Genomic DNA, 26,041 nt, shown 5'->3' with positions numbered 1-26,041 from the left:
CTGCGTCACTGGTGTGCTTCGGCGCGCATGTAAAAACACTGGCTCTGATTTGCTACCATAATGCTGCCTTAGCCAATTGCTTACTGACTTGTTAAGTTAAACAGATGTTACACCGAGAACTGTGACCTATCGAGATCTGTTACTCCTCACTAGCCTGGGCAGGGGTCCGCTCCCTTTACTGTTAGTATATCAATATATAGTAACGCACCACTTTTAATGACCAGTAACGTCAACGGCGTTGTAACGACAGGAAAAGTAATTCATTATATTATCCCATTACTGACAAAATGACGCCGTTACCTAACACCGTTATTTTTAACGCCGTCAATCGCAACACTGGTGATACCTGGCTTGTGGTTCGGCTCATTGTTGGATGATTTGTTGTTGTGTCGTTCGAATGTGAATGGGCTGTCATGACGTTGAATGTTATTTTGTTACATTGTATATAGTGTATATAAGGAAACAGGAGAGTTGGCATTCTTTTTGATTTAGCCCTTACTATATGTTTTGTCTGGCAGGTAGGTAAGTCAGGTGTGTATATATATTTTAAGGTAAGGAAGTGTTTTATGTTTGGTTAAGAAGTCTCTTGTTTATTGTTGTAGAGCACAGCGACTGCCAATGTCTCCAATGCCACCCTCGTTTCCGTTTGAATAGTACCACTTAATATATCACTCAGAATAACATATGCCTTACTCTAAAATGAGTATAATGACATTTATTAACTAAATATGGACAGTTTTAGAAGAAGCATTTGTTATAGAAATGCTGAAACTCTGCTTTCTCAGAGAGTACTTTTAAACATAGCATGCGGCCAAACAAGGAAGTTTGAGGTCACCTTTTAGGTCAAGGGGACTAGACAGGGAGAAGGCGGGAATGGAGACATGCTCCAGACAGGTGACATGTTGCAGACAGAAGACCCGTCCTAGATAAAGTGCACATTCCCCTAAGAGTGCAGATTCTTACATTCCTATATCTGGTACTAACATATTTAATGCTGACATTTATGACATATAAATCATATGACTCAGTAATGACTTTGTAATGATGATGTTTCACATGATCAACCAGCCAGCCCTCATTGTATATAAGGACTGGCAATAAACTAGAGTGATTTTGGTAAAGTAACCTTCCATCGTGTGTGTGTATTGCTTTCACTAACTGTCACTCTCCGAGCTCGTAACTTTCTTACAGAGAGACCCCGGTTGTTGTGACGGAGAATTTCCACGACACATTATAAATTGATCTTAAGATATAATGACAATATTTGTATTTAAGAAGCAAAGCAGAGACTTCTAACCACAATTAGGTCAGTATACATATACATGAATACCATGTATAAGCTGCATTCAAACTCTGAAATGACACTGACATCTGCATATGATCTGTGAACTACCTGTCTAAGAAGAGTCCATTTTCAATTTCCAGGTAAATATTTTCAGTTTCTTCTATTTGACGAGGCTCTGACAATATTCACTTTTCATTTTCAGAAATGAAAAATTTCAAAAGTTTTTTGCAGAACCGCTAAAAGGTTATGCATGGATAACTAACTGATTCCTCCTGTGAAGGCTGAATCATAGCACATCACAGACACATACAGATTCAGAAAATTCTGTAGCAACCAAAACCAAAATCCAAAACCAGAGTCAGAGCTTGTCCAGGTCAGCATGCAAAACTCGTATATAAAGGTACACTTTCACATGCATCCTTGAGCATCACTGAGTGTGCAGTGAAATGTTCAGCCATTTGAATACGTTCTGCAGGGTTTGAGGGTGTACCTTCATGCCCACCAACTTGGGCATCACATACATGCCCTCTATTGCTGTGTGCTGTATATATTCTTGCCAACAGAGGGCGCCAGTGACGTGTGTTTAGTTTTAAACACCCTTGGAGTCGATAAAACCTGTAGACAAGAAAGCAACTTTCCTCAGTCTCGATATTCAGGAAGAGTTTATCTGACTGTCTTGATGCATTGCTACATGCAACGAGGGCAGTACAACGACTACCTGCATGCAGTCTTCACAGAACTCTAGTGTATTTTAATTAGTCAATTTGTCTCTTAACCCTGTCAACAATTTCCTTTTGACTCTAGATGACAGCTTTCCTCCTCCACTTTAGAATTTGTTTTCTACCGATCTCACTGAACATACAAACATACATACATAAACATTATGGCTTATATTATTAACCACCAGATTACCAGAAACCATCAGAATATGAGCATAGTTAAAAAAGAGGTAAGGGGCGGGGGGACTGGGGTTTGCTAGTTTTGCTTCATCATCTTAAGACTCAAGGGGTAGATGACGGGGCCTTTGTTTGTCTTTCTGTGTGTGTGTGTGTGTGTGTGTCCTTCCTTAATTTATAGGGCCCTATGCAGCCTGTGTAAAGAGAATATAGGCCACGCTGGCTCTGTGTAGTTGTATCTAGAGTCAAAGCACAGAGCAAAATGCACTCAGGAAACTGATAACGTCGATTTAATGATTTGCATCAGAAGAAAAATGCAACTACGCTATAATGACATTACACAACCATATAAGTTGGCAAAACAATCTAACATTCTTGCTGGTGCAATTCAAGTCTAAAGCCAACACTGATACCTTTGAGCTTGGCACATTAAGCTAGGTTTATATTTCACACATCACAACTGGCGTGAGGATGTGCACGCCAAAAATCAATAGGCATGGCATTCATGGGAAAGTTGCTAGAAGGAAACCACTGGTCTCTCAAGAAAACACAAAGTTGCTTCTTTAAAGTTTGCCACTTGGACAAACCAGAGGCTTTCTGGAAGTCCACTGAATTATTTGCAGGCATGAAAATCTGTCACCTTTTGGCAAAATTCACCGTTTTGATGTTGAAAAGGGTGACCTACGCGAATCGTGTAGATCCGAGGAGTTTTTTTTTTTTTGGGGGGGGGGGGGGGATATTTTATAGATATATATATATATATATTATCATATTGACTTAATAAGCAAACAGAGCACTTCCGAAATCGGCAATTTCAATGACACAGTGGTCAGCAATTTCCGCCCAGAACCTTCATAGAGGCCAAATTGCGTTCAATCATACGAACGTTCTTCATTCATGTTGTGGCGCAGGACCTAGTGCTATCTACGCCGGAGACAAAGGCAGAAGCCAGATCGTAGATTTACCAGATCGTACATTTACCAATACATTTGCCAGATCGTACATTTACCTCTACATTTACCCAATCGTACATTTCCCAGTGGATTTAATTGGGTTATTAATGGTTTCAATCGTTTTCATATTTTGCGGTAAAACAAAGTTACTGCCGTTCGCTACAGCTTGCGTTGAACAGTGTCGGAGCTCTTCCACAAGCTCTTGTGAAAAATAGGTAGATAGATAGGTAGGCCTATTAAGTTCGCGTCAACCCTGTGTAGTTAACGGTGACATAAAATAAGAAACAAGATTTTTTCCTAGTGTCTCTGTAGTTCTAACTGGTGAATCCAGGGACGTGTGAGGATAACATTCGCGCCAGGGCTGAAAAGGTTGAAGATGAAGTTGTAAACTCTTGTCATTTCATAGCCTACACTGTGCTTTAGCCCATGTTAGAAGCCTTTTGTGACAAAATAAAACGTGAACCCTGGTATTTTTTACACTCATTTTCGCCGCTGATGTATTTATTGGTTCATTAAGACGTAATGGTTTTGACTGAGCCATCTGGAATGGCGAAAGCGGGCTTCTCACGTTTACGGATCTGCCTTCATCCATTGACAAGATTATTGACAATATTTTTCAGTGCGACATTACCGTGACAGAAGTCAACAGGGAAGACTCTGCGTTTCAATTGACTACTCTTCTTACTCGCACCTCTCGAAGTTAAAAATGTTTTTTTAATCTCTGAATCTGACAGTGTCTGAATGTCATGTCTGACATGTATTATCAGAGGTGGGGACTCGAGTCACATGACTTGGACTCGAGTCAGACTCGAGTCATTAATATTAAGACTTTTGACTTGACTTGAAAAAATATTCAGAGACTTAGACTTGACTTGGACTTTTACACCAATAACTTGGGACTTGAATTGGACTTGAACCTGTTTACTTGCAAAGACTTGATTTTTTTTTACCCCAAATCTAAATTTTAAAACGCATATTAATATTTATAAAGTGCGCCCCATTAATTTCATTTCCGTCCTTCTGACGCAGACCGGCGTTACACCAGATTCTGTGACCGTCGAGTTTTGTGACCACAGGGGGCGCTATTTCACAGTTTCTGTTCAGAGGCACAAACGCTTTACGAATGCTACGTAAACTACGCTGATGCACTTTCTTTACTCGTTTTGTTGGTGTCCACGAGCCAAAATATGACAGATGTTTATATTTACATTTATCGTCTCTTAATTACATAAATGTACTTAAACAAGATTTACCATCCCCTCACCATTGCAGCCAACAAAGAAATCATGAATGGGATGTACAGGTGAGCCTTTTTAACTGGGGTCACCAATTCTGACGGCAGCCATCAGAATATGTGACCCCACTGAATCTCCAGGTAACAATAGTAGCCTACACCGTGACCCCACAATAACAGAAAACAATGAAAAATAACCGTAACCTTTTATTAGTCTATATTTAAACATTTTATCCAAATGTTTAGAATAACCATTCATAATGACAGCATCTTGCTTACGATGAAGCTTGCTATTTTCATGTAAAATGATGTAACGAAACATTCTTGTTTAAGTACATTTATGTAATTAAGAGAAGATAAAATGTAAATGATCTGTCATCTTTTGGCTGGCGGACACCAACAAAACGAGTAAAGAAACGCATCAGCGTAGCATTCGTAAAGCGTTGGTGCCTGTAAAAAAAAAAAAGACTCGAAAGGACTTGAAATTCCAAGTTTCAGACTTGGGACTTGACTTGACGGTTGCTTGTCTTGACTCGAGACTTGACTTGAGTTGACTGTCTTTGCTTGAGACTTGACTCGGGACTTGAGGATAAAGACTTGGACTTACTTGAGACTTGCAAAACACTGACTTGGTCCCACCTCTGTGTATTATGTTTAGTACCTCTATGTTAAATGGTTAAATTATTATTGTTCACTTCTTAATCAAATATGGACAGCACAAGATGCATGTGATGTGTGAGTGAACAAAGCTGGTTGTATATAGGGTGGCCACTTTTCAGTATTGCTTTAATTTTGGTATTTTTACTATTATGATTTGATTTAATATATATCTATATCTATATCACTGTACCAGCACAGCCCCCACCCCCGGTCTTCTCACCTTTTTAATCCCTGACGCATTTTCATGCCTGTATTTGGCCACAATCACAGGCACAATGTTCGGATAAAAGTCAACACTGCATATAAAGAGAAGAACCTTCTCCCAACAGTGAAGCATGGTGGTGGAGATGTGAAGGTCTGGGCCTGCTTTTCTACCGCCAAACCTGGACGATTCAATATTATTCAGGGAACCATCAACTCTAAGGACCATCAACAAATTCTTGACCAGAATCTCCTGCCAGCAGTCAGGGAGTTGAAGCTGGGACAGAAATGTATTAAGCAACAAGACCCAAAGCATTCCAGCAAAACTACCACGGAATGTCTTAAAAGACAGAAGATTTGCACTCTGGATTTCCCATAGAAATGCTGAGGCAAGATCTGAAGTGGGCGATATATGCCGGTTGTCCCAGGCTCTCTCAACTGGTGGAGTTCTGCAAAAAGGAGTGGGCAAAAATCCCAAAAAGCAGATGTCAGACACTCATTTGAGATTACAGAAGACGTTTGGTTGAAGTTGTGGCTGCAAAAGAAGGTACCAGAAGATACTAAATAAGAGTTCACATTTGTGCTTGGCAGATTTTCCATTTTGGAGAGAGAAATTACTTTTGTTAAATAAATAATGAAAATATACATATTTTTTCTGAGTGTCCCTTATTTGGTAGATGTACATTTCATATTGAGATTTGAATTGTTCGTTTTCTAAGATTATTTTAATAAGTTTTATTAAGTTTTTTAGAAAACAATGAGCATATTTGGGTGGTTCACAAACATTCAAGCACTGTGTATATAAAAATATATAGGTAGTCAAAAGTGCTATCATTGATTAGTTATAGTGTCACGGTACGGAGGGCCCCCTGCTGGTCACCCCCGTCTATAGCAGCAGCTTGTCCTGTGGGTGTGGTGTTGTGTTCGTCCCTCAAGTGGGCGGAGCCCACAATCCGTCTCACCTGAGGGTCGTTTGTTCGTCTATATATGTCTCGTCTTTGTACCAGTTGACCGCTGGTTATTATATCCTTAATTCGGATCAGTTCACGGGTTTTGGTTTGCGCATTTTACATATTAAACCATCCATTTTCCCTGAGACTTGGCATGATCGCTTCCATTTATTTTCACTCACCCTATCCATCACAGAATAACCAGCCACCCTTCGGAAGCCGCCAGTCTTTTACTTTCTCCTTCGTTCTTGGTCATGTCTCGTGGTAAGTGTTTGTGTTTTGTTTGAAGAGCTGCGCCGTGCTTATGTGTTTTGTGTGTGTGTGTAGCACGGCGAGGACCAGGGCAGTCTGCCCTGGGAGAGCTCTTCATGTCCGTTGTTTGAAGAGTTTCGCCGTGCGTTAGTGTTGTGTGTGGCACGGCGAGGACCAGGATGTCTTCCCTGGAATACTCTTCATGTTGTGTGGGTAAAGTGTACATGTAAATGGGCGTGTGGATCAGTGTGCATGCTCGTGGTGTTATATGTTTTGTGTGTGACGTTGGTGCTGCTCGTCACTGTCGCCTCGCTCCCCTGTCGTCTTGTGTTTTGTGTGGGGGAGCGACTGGGAACCTGAGCGGCGCGTCACAATATTACCGAGCGCGCATGTGTGGGTCCCGTTCGTTCGTTGTTTGTACACTATTTTTTGTTTGTCTAGTCTTTGCGCGTGTGTTGTCCTCGCGTGCCTGTGAAATGTTGCTTGTAATTCCATGTATGCTCCTCCCCTTAAGTGTGTGTTTGGGGGGAGGACTGGCTGTGGTCCCGTGCCACAGGGAGTGGCATGGAGGGCGTCGCTCCTGAGGGAGGCCCTGACCAGGTAAGTGGGGGGTTCTCCTGATTTAGGGGAGATCTTTCCCCCCCTTTGTAGGGGGGATCAGGGTAGTGCGCGTTTGTGTTTTGTGTTGGTGTGTGTGGGTGTGTGTGTGCATTTGTGTTTTATGTGCAGGTGCTTCTCCCTGGTGGTGGATCGTGGCGTTCCGGGGCCTTGTGGAGGTCTCCACCTGGCAGGAGCCCCCTTGTGTTGTGGGGTGACCGGAGCCCGGTCTTAAAGAGCCCCTCCCTAGAGGGTTGGGGCCCCCGGATGTTTGGGGACCATGGGGCTCCGGTCTGAAGAGCTCCTGCACAAGATGGAGATCCTTCCACGGGGTCCTGGAGGTGACGTAGCCACGCCCCAGGGAGGTAACCTGCACACATACACCTCGGACGGACAAGGAGCCGTAGCCCTTCGTCCTCGCACCTGTGGGGCTAAGCGGCTTAACACCGGTTAGTAGAGGTGTGCCAAAAAATCAATTCATATATCAAAAATCGATTCTCATTTACTACGATTCAGAATCGATTTTAAATGTCCCAAAATCGCGGCGAGCACGGGAACGTACACACAGTGTGAAATAATATAGAGAAGGGTGGACACGAGTGCCGGCTCGCAAAAGCAATACATTTGACACTCGTCACATGTATTAGGGAGAGGGAAACGCGCACAGCGACCCAGAACGAACAAACAAAACAACACGGGAGACTCAACGCGCAAGAGAATAGAAACCAAAACCGTGAGGGCATGAAGTAAATAGAAACAAAAAACAAGAAAATCGATTTTGAATTGAATTGTGGCCCCCAAAATCGGAATCGAATTGAATCGTGAGATAGTAAACGATTCCCACCCCTACCGGTTAGGGCGTGAGGGCCCTGTGACCGACCAGGGCATGGTTTTGTCTTGTTGATGGCCCGGTCGGTCCAGGCTCCCGCACAGGTAGGCGGGCTAACGTGTGTTTGTTTGTGTTTCAGCTCCGGGACTACAGGGGGTGTGTCCCTTGTCCCTGCCTTCCTGCCCCATTTGACACTCGTCACATGTATTAGGGAGAGGGAAACGCGCACAGCGACCCAGAACGAACAAACAAAACAACACGGGAGACTCAACGCGCAAGAGAATAGAAACCAAAACCGTGAGGGCATGAAGTAAATAGAAACAAAAAACAACGCGCAAAATACAACGCGGGAAAAATAACAGTTAACCGTAGTGAAACTGGAGAAAGAAACAAAACAACAACATTAACTAAAAAACAGCGCGGATAAATGCAACGCGAAAACGAAACCAAGGACACCAGAAGAAGTAATTGGCAAAAAACGCCGCAGCAAAATAAAACCCTTCCCAAAAATAAAGGCAAAACGGATAGGAAGAAATGTAGGATTGGGAAAACTTGAGATGAGTCAGGAAGTGACACAGGAGATACATACTCGAATAAGTAAAGAGAAAGCATAACAGAGAGGTGGCGAGACACCTTCAAACGAGAAGCAATCACAGAGAAAGCAGACACTGGCTGAGAACGTACGCCAGTATAGTCTGGGACTGACTCTGGTGCCCCTAGCAACGGCTGGGGGAACTGCATCCGAGCCAGCCCTGACAGCTTGTAAAATGAAGCTCAAGAATTTTGGTAACAACAAAAAGCATTTTATTTTACCAAAGCACATTATTTTTGTTAATTAAATGTGAAAGACATTTTATTTTCTGTATTTGTCATTCTGTCTTGCAAAGCAGACTGTAGTAGATCATGCAGATTTTATAGACTTAAGCAGAAATTTTTATAAATCAAATAGTTTTTTGAATCGAAAATCGTTTTGAATCGAAAATCGATTTTGAATTGAATTGTGGCCCCCAAAATCGGAATCGAATTGAATCGTGAGATAGTAAACGATTCCCACCCCTACCGGTTAGGGCGTGAGGGCCCTGTGACCGACCAGGGCATGGTTTTGTCTTGTTGACGGCCCGGTCGGTCCAGGCTCCCGCACAGGTAGGCGGGCTAACGTGTGTTTGTTTGTGTTTCAGCTCCGGGACTACAGGGGGTGTGTCCCTTGTCCCTGCCTTCCTGCCCCTTTGTTTTGTGTGCTGCCGCTGTAGGCCGCACAGCCGGTGGAGGGGAGTGCGGCTTGGAGGGGGGATCTGTCACGGTACGGAGGGCCCCCTGCTGGTTGCCCCCGTCTACAGCAGCAGCTTGTCATGTGGGTGTGGTGTTGTGTTCGTCCCTCAAATGGGCGGAGCCCGCAATCCGTCTCACCTGAGGGTCGTTTGTTCGTCTATATATGTCTCGTCTTTGTACCAGTTGACCGCTGGTTATTATATCCTTAATTGGGATCAGTTCACGGGTTTTGGTTTGCGCACTTTACATATTAAACCATCCTTTTTCCCTGAGACTTGGCGTGATCGCTTCCATTTATTTTCACTCACCAGAGAAAGTAGTTTCTTCACAACTCTCTTCCTTCTTACAGACAGAACATGTCTTAGAGTTATTTCAGTCTGGATTTAGAGCTCATCACAGCACTGAAACAGCACTAACTAAAGGATTGAATGATCTCTTAATATCCTCTGATAAAGGACACATTTCGTTTCTCATACTGCTAGACCTCAGTGCTGCCTTTGACACCATTGATCATAATATTCTACTCTCCTGGTTCAGGTCCTACCTGACAGATCGTTACCAATTTGTGCTAGTAAATAACAAATGCTCTGAGCATTCTAAAGTAAAGTATGGTGTCCCACAAGGATCTGTACTGGGCCCCATATTATTCTCATTATATATGCTACCACTGGGCACTATCATTCGTAGGCATGGTATTAGCTTCCATTGCTACACAGATGATACTCAGTTGTATATATCTTCTAATCCAGATGATACCACCACAACTCTCAAGATTGAGAACTGCGTCCAGGATATTAAAAACTGGATGGCGTCTAATTTTCTTAAACTAAATTCTGACAAGACTGAGGTACTGATTCTTGGGCCTAAAGCTGTTAGAAGCAATTGGGCTGATATTCCCCTTACCCTAGATGGTTTTTCAGTAACACCAAAATCTACTGCAAAAAGTTTAGGTGTCACTATTGATTCTGATCTTTCATTTGACGGACATGTATGCAATGTCACTAAGGCTGACTTTTTCCATTTACGTAATAACGCCAAGCTGAGACACTTACTTTCATTAGCTGATGCAGAGAAGCTAGTTCATGCTTTTGTCTCATCGAGATTGGACTACTGTAATAGTCTTCTAATTGGATGCTCTAAACAGTTCATAAAGAAGCTACAACTTGTACAAAATGCCGCAGCTCGAGTCCTAACTAAGGCCAGGAAATTCATCCCACATATTAGTCCCACTCTCGCTGCACTACACTGGCGGCCGATTAAATATCGCATTGAATTTAAAGTTCTCCTGTTAACCTATAAGGCGTTAAATGGTCTTGCCCCACAATATCTGAGTGAACTCATTGATTACGACAACCCATCTCGCCCTTTGCGCTCCCAAAATGCTGGATTTCTCCTAGTTCCAAAAATTAGTAAAACTACAGCCGGAGGCAGAGCTTTCTCTTTTAAAGCCCCTCAATTATGGAATAGCCTTCCAGCTCCAATCCGAGATTCTGACACAGTTCCAATCTTTAAATCTAGACTTAAGACTCACCTGTTTAATCAAGCCTTCAGCTAACATTCCCCTTGTAAGGTGTAGGGGCTTTGGGGCCCCCAGACGTTGAGATTTCTGGTGATCTGAGATGTTGATGCTGTCATCCAGCTGTGTCTTGGCATCACTCTATTTGTGACTATGACTTGACTGGAAAGCAATGTCTCAGTGAGCCCTCATGCCTGTGGTCACCTCTGAACCCCTCCCTTTAGTTATGCTGCTATAGATTAGTCTGCCGGAGCCACATGCTCATCACTGGCACGTGAGCTATGTACATTTAAATCAATGGTGGTTTAAATTCATGTCCACTCAGTCTGTATTGTCTATCTTCTTGCATGGCTCTACCCAAGACGATTGGATACAGGCACCTGCAGGCACCTGGGGGATGGTCTGGCTGCCGGTGGATGTGCTGATGCCGGGGTTCACCTGGGGAGTAACACTGCAGTCGGAGCCTACAATACCAGCATCACTGCTCCGACACGGAATGAAAGCCTGGCGTTCATCAACAGACATTTACAGTGACAATATCAAAACCCAGAACTTTCAATTCTACCTTTTACCTAGTCTGATTGTGTGAATTGTGTGTGACTTGTGTATTTGTGTGTTAACGGGCCGCCCAATGGAGTATGGGTTCCCTTTTGAGTCTTGGTTCTCCCGAGGTTTCTTCCTATTCCCCACCATCATAGGGAGTTTTTCCTCGCCACTGTCGCCCTTGGCTTGCTCATTAGGGTTCTGGACCCATAGTATTGTTAACCTTGTAAATCCTGTAAAGCTGCTTTGCGACAACTTGAGTTGTTAAAAGCGCTATACAAATAAACTTTGATTGATTGATTGATTGATACCCGTCACATATAGACTGTTCTGGCATGGTTATGGTTTCAACAACATTTTACATTGGCCACAAATATTTGTGCTGTAGGGTTTATTCTTGTGCAATAATTAATTCTAATTTATTTGTATATGCTGATAACAGGCAACTGTGTAATTGTGTAAAAACCGCTGCTGGTCAGGGAGCAATTGTATTGTATTGTGTTTTCATATTGTAACCTTTGGTATGATTGTTTTTTCGCTATCTATATGGGGGTTATGTTGTTTTATTGTTTTTTTAAACTGTTGATAAGAGAGCTCTGCACAAGAATTCCAATGTGTCTGGACTGTGGTCTTTACACAAATGGCAAATAAAAATCTTATCTTATCTATCTTATCTTATATATATAAAAAAAACCCATTATGTATTCAGTATATTTTTAGCTAACTGGTTGGTCTTTCATCTCATAAGGTGGAGGATATTCTGCAGGTGGAGAATTCGCTGTGGTGCTGCTGATGGCAAACAGTCCCTGTAAAATAAAGAGTATTTGTTAACAACTTTCTCTGCACCGAGATTAAGTGAACATAGTCTATGTAAAGGAAAACATAGGAGGCATAGTATCAGATTATGGTAAATTATGGTAATAGTGAACCTCACTACTCTAGTCACGTAGGTAATCAACTGAGATATTCTGATATTTAATTGCACAGAGAAATAATCTAAATTAATTTTATACGGATTAAGAACTACTGGTTTTAAGATGAATTGTCAACCTGAGAACAACCTGAAACAATATACGTTTATAAACAGTATAACAAATCGAATGCATATATATATGCTGCTCATTAACTCAAATGTGGAATCAGCCAATCACATGGTAGCAACTCAATGCATTTAGGCATGTAGGCATCTGCAGGCAAGACGATCTGCTGCAGTTCAAACCGAGCATCAGAACGGGGGAGAAAGGTGATTTAAGTGACTTTGAATGTGGCGTGGTTGTTAGTGCCAGAGGGGCTGGTCTGAGTATTTCAGAAACTGCTGATCTACTGCGATTTCCATGCACAACCATCTCAAAGGTTTACAGAGATATGGTCCGAACAAGAGAAAATATCCAGTGAGTGGCAGTTCTGTGAACGCAAAAGCTTTGTTGATGCCAGATGTCAGAGAATGGCCAGACTGGTTCAAACTGATAGAATGGCAACAGTAACTCAAATAACCAGTCTTTACAACCAAGGCATGCTGAAGAGCATCTCCGAACGCACAACACATCGATCCTTGAGATGGATGGGCTACAGCAGCAGAAGAACACACCGGGTGCCACTACTCTCTACTAAGAACAGGAAATTGAGGCTACAATTCGCGCAGGCTCACCAAAATTGGACAAGAAAAGATTGGAAAAACGTTGCCTGGTCTGATGTGTCTCGATTTCTGCTGCGACATTCAGATGGTAGGGTCAGAATTTGGCGTCAACAACATAAAAGCATGGATCCTTCCTGCCTTGTATCAACAGTTCTGGCTGGTGGTGGTGGTGCAATGGTGTGGGGGATATTTTTCTGGCATACCTTAGTTTGGCCCATTAGTACCGATTGAGAATCGTGTCAACGCCACAGCCTACCTGAGTATTGTTGCTGATCATATCCATCCCTTTATGACCACAGTGTACCATCTTCTGATGGCTACTTCCAGCAGGGTAACGCGCCATGTCATAAAGTGCGAATCATCTCAGACTGGGTTTTTTAACACAACAATAAGTTCACTGTACTTGAATGGTTTCCAGTACTTTGTTGAATCTGCCATGAAGGATTAAGGCCATTCTGAAGACAAAAGGGGGTCCAACCCGGTACTAGCAAGGTGCACCTAACAGAGTGGTCAGTGAGTGTGTGTGTGTGTATAAACACACACACACACACACACACTCACACACACTATATTGCTAAGAGTATTCACTCACCTTCCTTGAATCACATATGGGTTTAAGTGACATCCCATTCCTAATCCATAGGGTTCAATATGACGGTGGTTTTTTGTGAGGTCACATACTGATGTTGGACGAGAAGGTCTGGCTCTCAGTCTCCACTCTAATTCATCCCATAGGTGTTCTATTGGGTTGAGGTCAGGACTCTGTGCAAGCCAGTCAAGTTCATCCACACCAGACTCTGTCATCCATGTCTTTATGGACCTTGCTTTGTGCACTGGTGCACAGTCATGTTGAAAGAGGAAGGGGCCAGCTCCAAACTGTTCCCACAAAGTTGGGAGAATGGAATTGTCTACTGGAACTAAGGGGCCAAGCCCAGCTCCTGAAAAACAACCCCACACCATAATCTCCCTCCACCAAACTTTACACTTGGCACAATGCAGTCAGACAAGTACCGTTCACCTTGCACCTGCTGAACCCAGACTCGTCCATCAGATTGCCAGATGGAGGAGCGTGATTCATCACTCCAGAGAACACGCCTCCACTGCTCTAGAGTCTAGGGCCGGCGTGCTTAACACCACTGCATCTGACGCTTTGCATTGCACTTGGTGATGTATGGCTTGGATGCAGCTGCTCAACCATGGAAATCAATTCCATGAAGCTCTCTGCGCACTGTTCTTGAGCTATTCTGAAGGCCACATGAAGTTTGGACGTCTGTAGTGATTGACTCTACAGCTGACAGTTGACTGTGAAATATTTAGGAGCAAGGAAATTTCACGACTGGATTTGTTGCACAGGTGGCATCCTATCACAGTTCCATGCTGGAATTCACTGAGCTCCTGCGAGCCACCCATTCTTTGTATTCTATTCTTTTGACTTGTTGGTCACATGCCCACTGCATCTAAAAGTGCTCAAAAGCAAATGTGTCACAGTGATGTAGTAGTAGTTGTAGCCTGTGCGATGTAGCACACGCTGCAGTATTTTCTTACCTGTTGGCTTTGAGCAGTAGGGAAGGGATTGACCAATGGATGATGTTCCTCTGGGTTTGGAACCACTGTGACAATATTCACCTGAGGCACAGAAAAATACAGAGAGCTTCACTGTTGTATAGTTTATATAGCAGAGTCACTATACAGCCCAAGGTGAATGCTTATAAATACAAAATGCAGACAATGTGACATTATAATGCAATAGCTATTATAAACTATTATCTATGTAATACCCACAGCAGGTTCAGATCTGCTGGTGGCTTTGCAGGCGAAAGCTGAGATTGAAATGGAGATGGTGAACTGAAGCACATGGAACACCAGCAACACACCACATATCCCTTTGCTCACCTGCAAAATGTTTGAATATTGAATATTGTGATATACAAAACATGCAGTTTGTCAAACAAAACTCTACTACAAAACTCTAGATCTACTACAGATGTGCAAACTGTTTTGTCAGGTGTGCAACTGTAACCTACATTTTGGTGGTAGTACGGAGAATAATAACCAAAATTGAAGGCCAAATCCACGGAAAGTAGGATGATGCCTATTCCTGCACATATGGTGCTAAACACATTAAGCACCAATGAGCCGTTCACCTAAAACCATAAAAGCAAAATCATTACAGTGTAAAGCAAGCTGTTTTACAGGGGCCAACAGACAGTTATCAACAACTTTAGATACTTTTACAGGGGGAAAAAGTAAATACAAAATATGACTTAAAAGGTCCTATTTAGGATGATATTTTACACATTTTGCTCATATATCTTGTCAAACTTATTACTATTTTTAGGTCATGTTCTAACTAGGTAGTGTTATTGGCTTGGCATATTACTGGTTAAACAGATCATTTGTAATTACTAGCCTTCAAATCTTTCAAGTAAAAAAAACTTTGATTTTAATATTTTAATTCCTGCAAAAAGTGAAATATTCAAAATGTTAATTGTTCATACCAAACAGCGATGAAGTTTGTTGCTTGCCGCAACAGTGAGTGAGCCAGCAATGATGTACTGAGAGAGAGATTGAAAATGAGATTGAGAATGAGAATGAGATTGCAGTCAGAGAGTGTTTATTTAATAATATTTATTTGTGCTGCGTTGAAAATGTGAATACTTACAAACAAAGAGCCCCAAAAAGTGAAACGAGAGAAGCAAGTGATGGTTTCAGACTGGATTGATAGCACATTACCAAACAACATGGCCATTATACCAATCATTATTTGGACTGTCTGTGGAGAAAAGCATTTTGATATGTTATAAAAAAAAATTTAGGATACAGCAGCTAACGCTGTGAACTTGCCATTTGATATTTTAAGTCCCTGAGTTCAAATAAATTAGCATACAAATCTACAAACTACAGAACTTGAAGAATTTCAAGAATTAACAGTGGATATCTTAATCTACTTTTGTAAATGTTCTGTAGCATAAGAGTAACAGCCTTTTTATCCTGTGGATACACATGAATTTTAAACAAAATGTTATATCTCTGCGACACAGTTGAAACAAAGTAAAACATTCAAAATGACACAAATATATAGCTACATACACCTATTAAAGAAATAAATACACCTATTAAAACCTATTAAAAGTTCTACCTAGCATGTGTTTGCTATGTGTGAAAATTTGAGCGCAAGCAGTAAAATTGGGTATCACGCAAATCGGGTAGTGTCCAGCTTCCGTTAACAAAACTTCCTGGTCCGTGTCACCTGTCTCTTGTCTCATTATCATTATATGCTGCACTTGTGTCTGGTGTTGTCTGTGTATTTAAGTGTGTGTGTTGTCAGCTTTCTTTGTCAGTCTTTGTTTCCGTACTGTGTTGATGAATAACAGCGAAACTACAAAGACGCTCTCGACTCGGCATCGTGCTTCAGACCTCGTGCATTACAGAAATCACATCAATAAGTTAAAAAGTGACATCACGACATCACAATGGGGTCCCCCCCCACCCACACCCCTCCCAATAATCAACAATCATTAACACTGTACTTACTCCCAATGCCTTTGGCTCTACTTTCAGAAATTTCTGAAGTGGACCAAAACCAGCAACACGTCCTGTTTCAGCTGTTGCCGTTGGTTGGGACATAACATGAGTCACAATGGTGAAGCCATTCCCCGTGTTATGCATTGGTATAGAAGTGCTGGCCATTTTTAATGCAGGTTACACTGTTCACCTATGAAAGACGACACACCACCACATTGTCAGAGGGCCACAAGTGTCAAGCAGGAGAAAGAAAATGTTGCAGTGTCATATATGTAGATCCCATGTAGAAAGCTGCACTGTAATGATGAAATATAGAGAAATATAAATCAGTTTTGCAAATATTAAAATTTTATATTTTACATTCTCTGTCTATATATATATATATATATATATATATATATATATATATATATATATATATATATATATATATATATATATATATATAGAGCGCTAGAGCGCTATATATATATATATATATATATACACACAGTGGCGTGCACACATTGACATCAGGTGGCACCACCAACTCTGCCCTTTATCAACGAAAGTGCCCTTTTGAAACTTCGGTTTTTTTTAAATATATTATTATTAACATTTTTCTGAGGTCGGTTTAAAATGATCTTTAGAGAACCTGAGCGATTAAAAACAATGCCCTGAAATGAGCCACCACCTCGCACACACCCGACCTCTCTATTCCTTTGTCACACCAGATGCGCTGCAGCAGCGGTTCAGTTCAGCGAGGTGAAGGAAGCGTCTTCAGCACAGCACGCACGGTCACAGATAGACTTCTTCTCCCGTGCACCACTCCTTTAATAATTTTCTCCATTCCTGTAATATTTTCTGTTTTGTCCCCACCTCCCCATGTCCTGTTTTTCCGATTCCCGTGCAGCTGTCCACTGCCGTGAATCTTCCAACCACACATATTACACGGATAAGACGACATATGTTCTAGTTCTGTTAGTCTACCGCTTAATGTGAAACAGCAAAACAATTTTAGGGCGTTTAACGACGGTAACAACGTACATGGGACATGCGATAAAAGTTATTTTCGTTGAATTTACCACAAGAAATTGAAGACCAATCAAACATACCAGTGAAATTGTTCTTCTTCTCGGACTGCAGTTTGGTATCGGTTCTTTCCCAAGTAGTTTCTCTTCTGCTCACAATCCAGAGTTCCGAAGAAACCGTTATATGTTGTTTCCCACAATTGACGCAGATATTCTGGTAAAGGGGCGTTCGCGGTCTCGTGTTACAAAGTCCCGCATGTGCTTTATGCGCTATTAGGGCAACACGATCTGCTTTAGTGTGACCAAAGCGTCCCTTTACTTTCATGGTGTTAGAAAAACATCAGTGAACTCTTCAGCGTTTCTCCTTTGCTCCTCCGGCTCACAAGAGGTACCATCATTGAGAAACAAGACGTTCTTATGTACAGGCAGGCTACATTCAAGAATGTCTGCCTCCAACTTACAAAGGGTGTTCACATACAGTACCTGGTTCAAGGGTGAAAGAGAGCGAGAGAGAGCGAGAGAGAGAGAGTAGGCTATATCATACAATAATCAATGTGGTATTGATTGAAATCTGTAATGTAGATAAAAAGCGTAATTTACATATAAAATTACATTTACATGTAAATTACCAAATGCGATCCATGAGACATAATAAAATATAAAATTTCTATCACAGTGTCAACTCAGAAAAGTATCCTTAGTTAATACAAATAAGTAAAAAAGTACCATGAAGCCAATACTGAAGAATACAATACAATAATATACAAAACAATTTGAATTCTATTACAAAAGAGTTAAATGGAAAAATAACCTCCTCATACAAGTGCTGCATGATTTGGTTAAATTTAGGTGGATTTCAAAGACTTGAGTCTTCATTTGGCATCTGAAAGGTACTTCAGGTCTTCACATGTACTTCACATGTACTACCGTCGTCCGCCCACGCTGAACACTGCGCTTAGGGCACCAAGGCTCGTGAAAAATCATCATAATCATAATAATTGTAATTATAATAACATATTTAAAATAAAATATGTAAAGCATGTTAATAGATATAAGTAATGCCAGGTTGCTCGAGAAAAAGATGAATCTCCTGTGTGGCAGTTCTTCTGTTATTTGTGAGTTATTGCATGGATCTTATTAAAGTAATGGTGGTGGTATTTATTTATTATATTTAAATTATTTAATTTATTTTTTTGTGTTTAGTGCCATTGTTAATGAAAAAAATGTGTTTTATTAAGATTTGTATTTCTTTCATTCAGAACATAATGTCCAGTGGGCACCACAAACCATTTGTGCTTAGGACACCCAAATGACAAGCTCCAGCCCTGGTTCTTATATCTGGTTGCCCACATGACAAAACTAAACATGTTCAAACCTGTTCATAATATATGTGGAAGGACCCATTCTGCTGACAACTAAGTGTTAACCACCACCTTCCTGCTGACTTCACTTCCTCATGCCATGTATCCTAGGACCAATGCAGGACTCACACACACACACACACACACGTCAGAGAATCTATTTGTCTGCAGAATAAAGAGCCTCCATAAAGGCTGTGTGCTGTTGTGTAAGGAGAAATCCTAGTCCCACTGTCTTGCTTCACCTGGTTGTTCCTCTTTCGGTTCCCTGATGTGTGCCAGTTCTCAGTATGAAAGACACTAAAAAGTATGCATACTTTATTCATGAAAGAGCATAGTATATATAGATGACCAAACAGGTGACCTCAGCAGCAGTGGCGTGCACAGACATTTTGGGGGGGGCAAGTGCTCGGGGGGGGGGGGGGGGGGGGGGGGGGGGTGAAGGGCACTTTTTAAAAATTACAAGCACATGTTGAATGAAATTTGACATTTTATTTGTAACAATCTCTAAACGTGAGTTTTCAATGGAGAAAAGTCACGCAGCAAACTGTTAAAATTTAAAATTTATATCCAATATTAACTATACACCGTCATGTCATTCAGTTAACTTCTGTTTACCCTCCACTGACTGCAGGCATTGTTGCATATATTTTGCAATTAGTACATCAATATAGGCCTACAATTAAGACAGTAAAAAGACCAAAAAGTATGAGAAGAAGTTATAGGCTACTGAATGCAGATGGGCATTTTTCACTGGTAGGCCTAATGGGGAACTTCCCATTTCTTCTTTCACAAATGAATGTTATTTTATGTTGCCTAACAAAACCTATACAACAGAAGACGTTCAGCTTAACACATAGATTTCCAAACTCTACCTTAATTATTTGTATGTGGTCGTCCTCACGTTATCTTTCATTGATTTGGGCTGGAGCGACTAGTTTATCAGGTGACCAGTCGGCTAAAAATGCTAAGTAGTTTGGTGCTGTATGAGACATTTTACAGCACAAAAAAATGATTCCACGTTGGGCTTAGAGGGCAAACGGTACGATTTGATTTGATGTGTATGTGACCTGGCTGGTGGGGCACGGGAGAAGAAGTCTATCTGACCGTGTGTGTTGTGCTGAAGACGCTTCCGTCCACTCGCTGAACTGAACTGCTGCTGCAGCGCATCTGGTGTTAAAGGAAGAGAGAGGTCGGGTGTGCGCGAGGTAGTGGCTCATTTCAAGGCATTGTTTTTAATCGCTCAGGTTTTCAAAAGATCATTTCAAACCGACCTCATTAAAATTATAATAAAAAAATTAAAAAAATAAAAAACCCGAAGTTTCAAAAGGGCACTTTCAATGATAAAGGGCAGAGTTGGTGGTGCCTGATGTCTATGTGTGCACGCCACTGCTCAGCAGGGAATAAGCAAATGATGCATCAGGTAGCATATGTGACGTTGCCAAATTGTGATACTAGCTACAGCCATATTATGCCATATAGAAAACCCATTATCACAGTCAGCCCCGTCGACAGGGGGGGACAACCGGGTCTGTTGTCCCGGGCCCCAGGGCCAGGGGGGCCCATCAAAGAGCCCAGCAATTTATTTTTTATTTAAAGTCTATAATTTGTAAATAATCTTGAAATCTTTCATTAATATAAAATTCTGTACTCAAAATAAGCTCAATGGCTAAAATATATGTTTTTTACCTATCTGCATATTTTCCATTAAGTGCATACACCCCTGCCTCCCACTGAAAAATGGTTTGATCCAGCACCGACTGTAGCCGGCTGGTACCCGCCCAACAGCGGGAAATAAATACAGTGGTGGATAGTTTAAGTAAATACAGAAATCTGGAGCGCAGAAAAGAAAGGAAAAACATTTACCTGACAAATTTTAAAGTTGCATTGTGTTCCAGGTTTGAAAAGTGCTGGAATTTAGGCTAAAGTACTTGAAAATGCTTGAAATTGTAACTACTTCGTTTCACAACAAATAGCTGTCTGACTGAACAGTTCTCGTGAAGACGTTAAGATTGGGCGTTTTGAAAATAAACAACCATTAAATAATTTGATAAAAAGCGAATTATTTCGAATCATTTCGAGTATATGTATAAATATTTAACTTAATTAAGTTTAACGTGCTGGAAAATATTTAAATGGACCTTGAAAGTGACGTACAAGTGTTTTAATTCCACCTTATAAAGGTGTATGAACCCTGCAAACATGACTTTGTTCATTGCGCTGAAGCGCGGCGCGCGCGAAGTTACAAAATTCGATTGGTGCACGACCTCGTGAATCGACAGCGCGTGAGGCTCTCGCGCACGGGCGGTGCCACTGCGATTACGTCATTTTCGCGCAAACCCTTGCACCGCTCGCGACGTGTCAAGTATAAACCAGTCAGCTGTCAGAAACAGCTTTGATGTGTGGCTATTATATACTATATGACCTAACACAAGGATTGTCTGCTACAGAGAAAATTCAAATGACGTATTTGGGGGGGGGGGGGGGTGCTCCAGATCGCTGACGGGTCCTAACGTTAGATTCGTTGCTATTTAAATATTTGTTTTTTAACTGTTAAAAAGTGGGGGGGACATGGATTCGTCGCTATTTAAATATTTGGTTTTAACCGTAAAAACTGGGGGGGACCAAAACCGGCTTTTGAAAAAGTGGGGGGGGAGACAAAAAGTGAGGGGGACAGTGCCCCCCCCCCCCCCCCCCCCCCCCCCCCCCAAATTACGTCCGTGCTCCATTGGGCGGCCCGTTAGCACAAGTCCGTGGTGTGCAGGATGGTTCTAGAGATAAGTTTAAGGTCCTTGTTCCCCGGCCAAGTAGTCACAGTCTCTTCAGTGTAGATGGTGAGCCTCAGGTAGGAGCTAGCATCAGCACGTCCTCTTGTAGTAATGACACATCCAACCCCGGCATCAGTACATCCACCGGCAAGCCAGACCATCTCCCAGGTGCTTGTGGGTGCTTGCATGCAATCGTCTTGGGTAGAAGCATGCAATCTCAATGCCTGGGGTCCCCCGAACACCACACCTTACAAGGGGAATATTAGCTGAAGGCTTGATTAAATAGGTGAGTCTTAAGTCTAGATTTAAAGATTGGAACTGTGTCAGAATCTCGGATTGGAGCTGGAAGGCTATTTCATTATTGAGGGGCTTTAAAGGAGAAAGCTCTGCCTCCGGCTGTAGTCTTACAATTTTTTGGAACAAGGAGAAATCCAGCATTTTGGGAGCCCAAAGGGCGAGATAGGTTGTAGTAAGCAATGAGTTCACTCAGATATTGTGGGGCAAGACCATTTTAACCTTATAGGTTAACACAAAAATCTTTAATTCAATTTGACATTTAATTTAATCGGAAGCCAGTGTAATGCCGCGAGAGTGGGACTAATATGATTGAATTTTCTAGCCTTAGTTAGGTCTCTAGCTGCAGCATTTTGAACAAGTTGTAGCTTCTTTATGGACTGTTTAGAGCATCCAATTAGAAGACTCTTGATGAGACAAAAGCATGGACCAGCTTCTCTGCATCAGCTAATGAAAGTAAGTGTCTCAGCTTGGTGATATTACGTAAATGGAAAAAGGCAGCCTTAGTGACATTGCATATATGTGTGTCAAATGAAAGATCCGAATCAATAGTAACACCCAAGCTTTTTGTGGTAGATTTAGGTGTTGCTGAAAAACCATCCAGGGTAAAGGGAATATCAGCCCAATTGCTTCTAGCAGCTTTAGGCCCAAGAATCAGCATCCAGTTTTTAATGTCCTGGATGCAGTTCTCAATCTTGAGAGTAGTAGTGATATCATCCACATTGGAAGATATATACAACTGAGTTTCATCTGCGTAGCAATGGAAGCTAATACCATGCCTACAAATGATGGTGTCCAGTGGTAGCATATATAATGAGAATAATATGGGCCCAGTACAGATCCTTGTGGGACACAATATTTTACCTTAGAATGCTCTGAGCATTCGTTATTTACTAGTACAAATTGGTAGCGATCTGTCAGATAGGACCTGAACCAGGAGAGTGCTTGACCTCTTATGCCAATGAGTGTCTCTAGCCTATTAAGTAGAACAGGGGTCGGCAACCTTTGAGACATGGAGCAGAGCGTTGAGGAGCGATTTCGATTGGAGGATCGTGCTCTCTGTCTGAAATTTTTTATTATTAATTTTTTTTTTGCTGATGCTGGTCCAGCCGTGGCACGTGCCACTGATTATGCCTCGGCGTGCCAACGGTGGCACGCGTGCCATAGGTTGCCGACACCTGAAGTAGAATATTACGATCAATGGTGTCAAAAGCAGCACTGAGGTCTAGCAGTATGAGAAAAGAAATGTGTCCTTTATCAGAGGATATTGCATTTGCATGTTGACAGGCTCTGAGATAGCACTACTAATTTTTTCCCTAATTTTATCAGTGTTATCATTAAAGAATTTCATAAAATTGTTACTGCTACACTCTAGTGGGCTTAGTGAATTGATTTGTTCATGGCTCCTCGTAAGGCTGGATTTAAATAGGAGTCCTTAATTGTTTTTATGTTTTTTTATTAAGGCCCACAAGTATGAGGATTTTGCCATATGGAGGGCATGTTTATATTCAATAAGGCTGTTTTTCCATGATAGTCTATACACTTCTAACTTTGAATTTCGCCATTTACGCTCCAGGATCCGTGTGGCTCGTTTGAGACTACGCATGTGCTCGTTGTACCATGGCGCCATTTTTCTCTCAGTAACTCTCTTATATCGTAATGGCGCAACCTTAAAGCTGTACGAAGAGAAGTCTCGACGTGCTCGGTAAAACGCTCTAGTCCTTCCGGAGCTACAGGTGGATCAATGTTTATCAGACGCGGTAAAATATCAGTGAGCGCGGCTATGGTACTGGGTGTTATAATTCGTTTATTCATTGATTTTCAAATTACGTCATTTGGATGTTAAAATCACCAACTATAATAACCTTATCGGCTGATAGCACTACAACAGAGGGCGCCAGTGTAATTCTTACAGCTCTTGATTGGCCAGGAGGTGCAGCTTGAGGCGTGATTCTTTGTCACTGATCTCTATAATTACTGTAATTGTGAGTTTCACAATGAAAACTGAAAAAGACGAGTGGAGTGAATCTGATTGTGGCACTTCATACCCTATGGTACTTCATATTGTGACGGGCGGGGGTGAGCAACAAAAAGGAAGCGATCACGCCAAGTCTCAGGGAAAAAGGATGGTTTAATAGAAAGTGTGCAAACCTAAAACCCGTGCTATATCTCCAAATTAAGGATATAATGACCAGCGGTCAACTGGTACAAAGACAAGACATATATAGGCAAACAAACGACCCTCAGGTGAGACAGATCACGGGCTCCGCCCACCTGAGGGACGCACATGACGTCACCAGACAACAACAACAACAGCCGCTGTGGACACCGTGACAGACCCCCCCACCAAGCCGCACTCCCCTCCACTGGGTGTGTGGCACACAGCGGCTGCACACAAAACACGAAGGGGCAGGAAGGCAGAGACAAGCAGGAACACACCTCCTGCCGTCCGGGAGCTGGAACATAAAACACACAACATTAAACAGCTCACCTCCCCGGGCGGGACCCTGGACCGACCGGGCCGTTAACAACACAAAACCACGCCCCGGTCGGTCACAGGGCCCTCACGCCCTAACCGGCGTTTAGCCAGAGAGCCCCAAGGGTGTGCGGACGAGGAGCTACGACTCCTTTGTCGTCCTTAGTGTATGTGTGGGTGCAGGTTACCTCCCCGAGGCGTGGCTACTTCTCCTCCTGGACCTACCTCCTCCCAGAGCTGACCCCGGCCCTTGGCTAGGGGTCACCCCAGCCTCCTGGGGAGCCAACCCCTCCCGGGGCCCCTCATCGCACGGTGGACTCCTCCACCCAACCCAGGAGCGCCAGAGACCGAGGCCCAGAGCACCCCCGACGCGGGCTAGGGAGCAGCCCCAAGGGCCTCCTGGTCACCCCGGGCAGGAGGGAGGATCTCCATCTCCAGCAGGAGCTTCTCAGACCGGAGCCCCATGGTCCCCAAACATCCGGGGGCCCCAGCCCTCTAGGGAGGGGCTCTTCATGACCGGGCTCCGGTCACCCCCACAACACAAGGGGGCTCCTGCCAGGTGGAGACCCCCACAAGGTCCAGGAACACCACGACACCGTCAGGGGGAAGCACCTGCACAGAAAACACACACACACACACACACCCAAACACACACCAACATAAAACACAAACGCGCCCTACCCTATTCAGGGCCTCCCTCGGGAGCGACGCCCTCCATGCCACACCCCATGGCACGGGACCACAGCCGGTCCCCCCCCAAACACACATTTAAGGGGAGGAGCATGCGTGGAATTACACACAAACAGTTGACAACACGCTAGGACAAAACGCACACGCTATTACTAGACAAACAAACCAAAACGGTGCACAGACAGACAGACGGGACCTACACATGCGCGCTCGACATAAACACACAGTGACGCGCGCCGCTCAGAGTCGCAGTCGCTCCCCACATTTAACACAAGACACACGGGGAGCGAGGCGACGGTGACGAGCGGCGACCGCGTCACACACAAAACACACAACATTAAACATAACGAGCATGCACACTGATCCACACATCCGTCGACATGAACACACGTTTTAACAAACACAAAACATGAAGAGCCTTTCCAGGGAAGACGCCCTGGTCCTCGCCGTGCCACAAACACAGACACGGCGGAGCTCTTCAAACAAGCAAACAAACAACAGACACGAAGAGTTTTCCCAGGGCAGACAGCCCTGGTCCACGCCGTACCACAAACACAACACAAAAGCATGGCGGAACTCTTCACAAAACACCACGCAGACAAACACTTACCATGAGACATGACCACGAACGAAGGAGAAAGAAAAAGAGACTCGGCGGCTTCCGAAGGGTGGCTGGTCATTCTGTGACGGGCGGGGGTGAGCAACAAAAAGGAAGCGATCACGCCAAGTCTCAGGGAAAAAGGATGGTTTAATAGAAAGTGTGCAAACCTAAAACCCGTGCTATATCTCCAAATTAAGGATATAATGACCAGCGGTCAACTGGTACAAAGACAAGACATATATAGGCAAACAAACGACCCTCAGGTGAGATGGATCACGGGCTCCGCCCACCTGAGGGACGCACATGACGTCACCAGACAACAACAACAACAGCCGCTGTGGACGGAGGCGGCCGGATTGGGGGCCGCCTCACCGTGAAACATATCCTATGAGCTAGTCAGAAAAAACGCTGTTTTGCAGTTAGTGTATTTGCTAAAAGACAATGACCTCTTGAGTTTGTAACACACTGTTTGCCTGAAGCCTGACACATCAAGTGTTA

General features: G+C 42.9%; 1 protein-coding gene across 2 annotated transcripts; it reads right to left on the bottom strand.

The window, feature by feature from the left end:
- Positions 1-11,561: 11,561 nt before the first annotated feature.
- LOC143522115 (membrane-spanning 4-domains subfamily A member 8-like) lies at positions 11,562-17,794 on the bottom strand. Of its 2 annotated transcripts, none has more exons than XM_077015842.1 (8): positions 17,441-17,794; positions 16,356-16,536; positions 15,484-15,594; positions 15,320-15,376; positions 14,846-14,965; positions 14,604-14,714; positions 14,367-14,447; positions 11,562-11,991 (listed from the first exon to the last, which is right to left on the bottom strand). In XM_077015842.1, the coding sequence occupies exons 2-8, from the start codon at positions 16,509-16,511 to the stop codon at positions 11,902-11,904; spliced, it is 726 nt and encodes a 241-aa protein (XP_076871957.1). In that variant the 5' UTR covers positions 16,512-16,536; positions 17,441-17,794; the 3' UTR covers positions 11,562-11,901. The 2 variants fall into 2 exon arrangements, with proteins under 2 accessions (XP_076871957.1, XP_076871959.1); XM_077015844.1 differs by lacking the exon at positions 17,441-17,794 and adding an exon at positions 17,036-17,395.
- Positions 17,795-26,041: the final 8,247 nt, after the last annotated feature.

Source organism: Brachyhypopomus gauderio, chromosome 8, assembly GCF_052324685.1.
Source record: "Brachyhypopomus gauderio isolate BG-103 chromosome 8, BGAUD_0.2, whole genome shotgun sequence".
Classification (NCBI taxonomy): Eukaryota; Metazoa; Chordata; class Actinopteri; order Gymnotiformes; family Hypopomidae; genus Brachyhypopomus; species Brachyhypopomus gauderio.
This window is presented reverse-complemented; position numbering and strand designations above follow the sequence as displayed.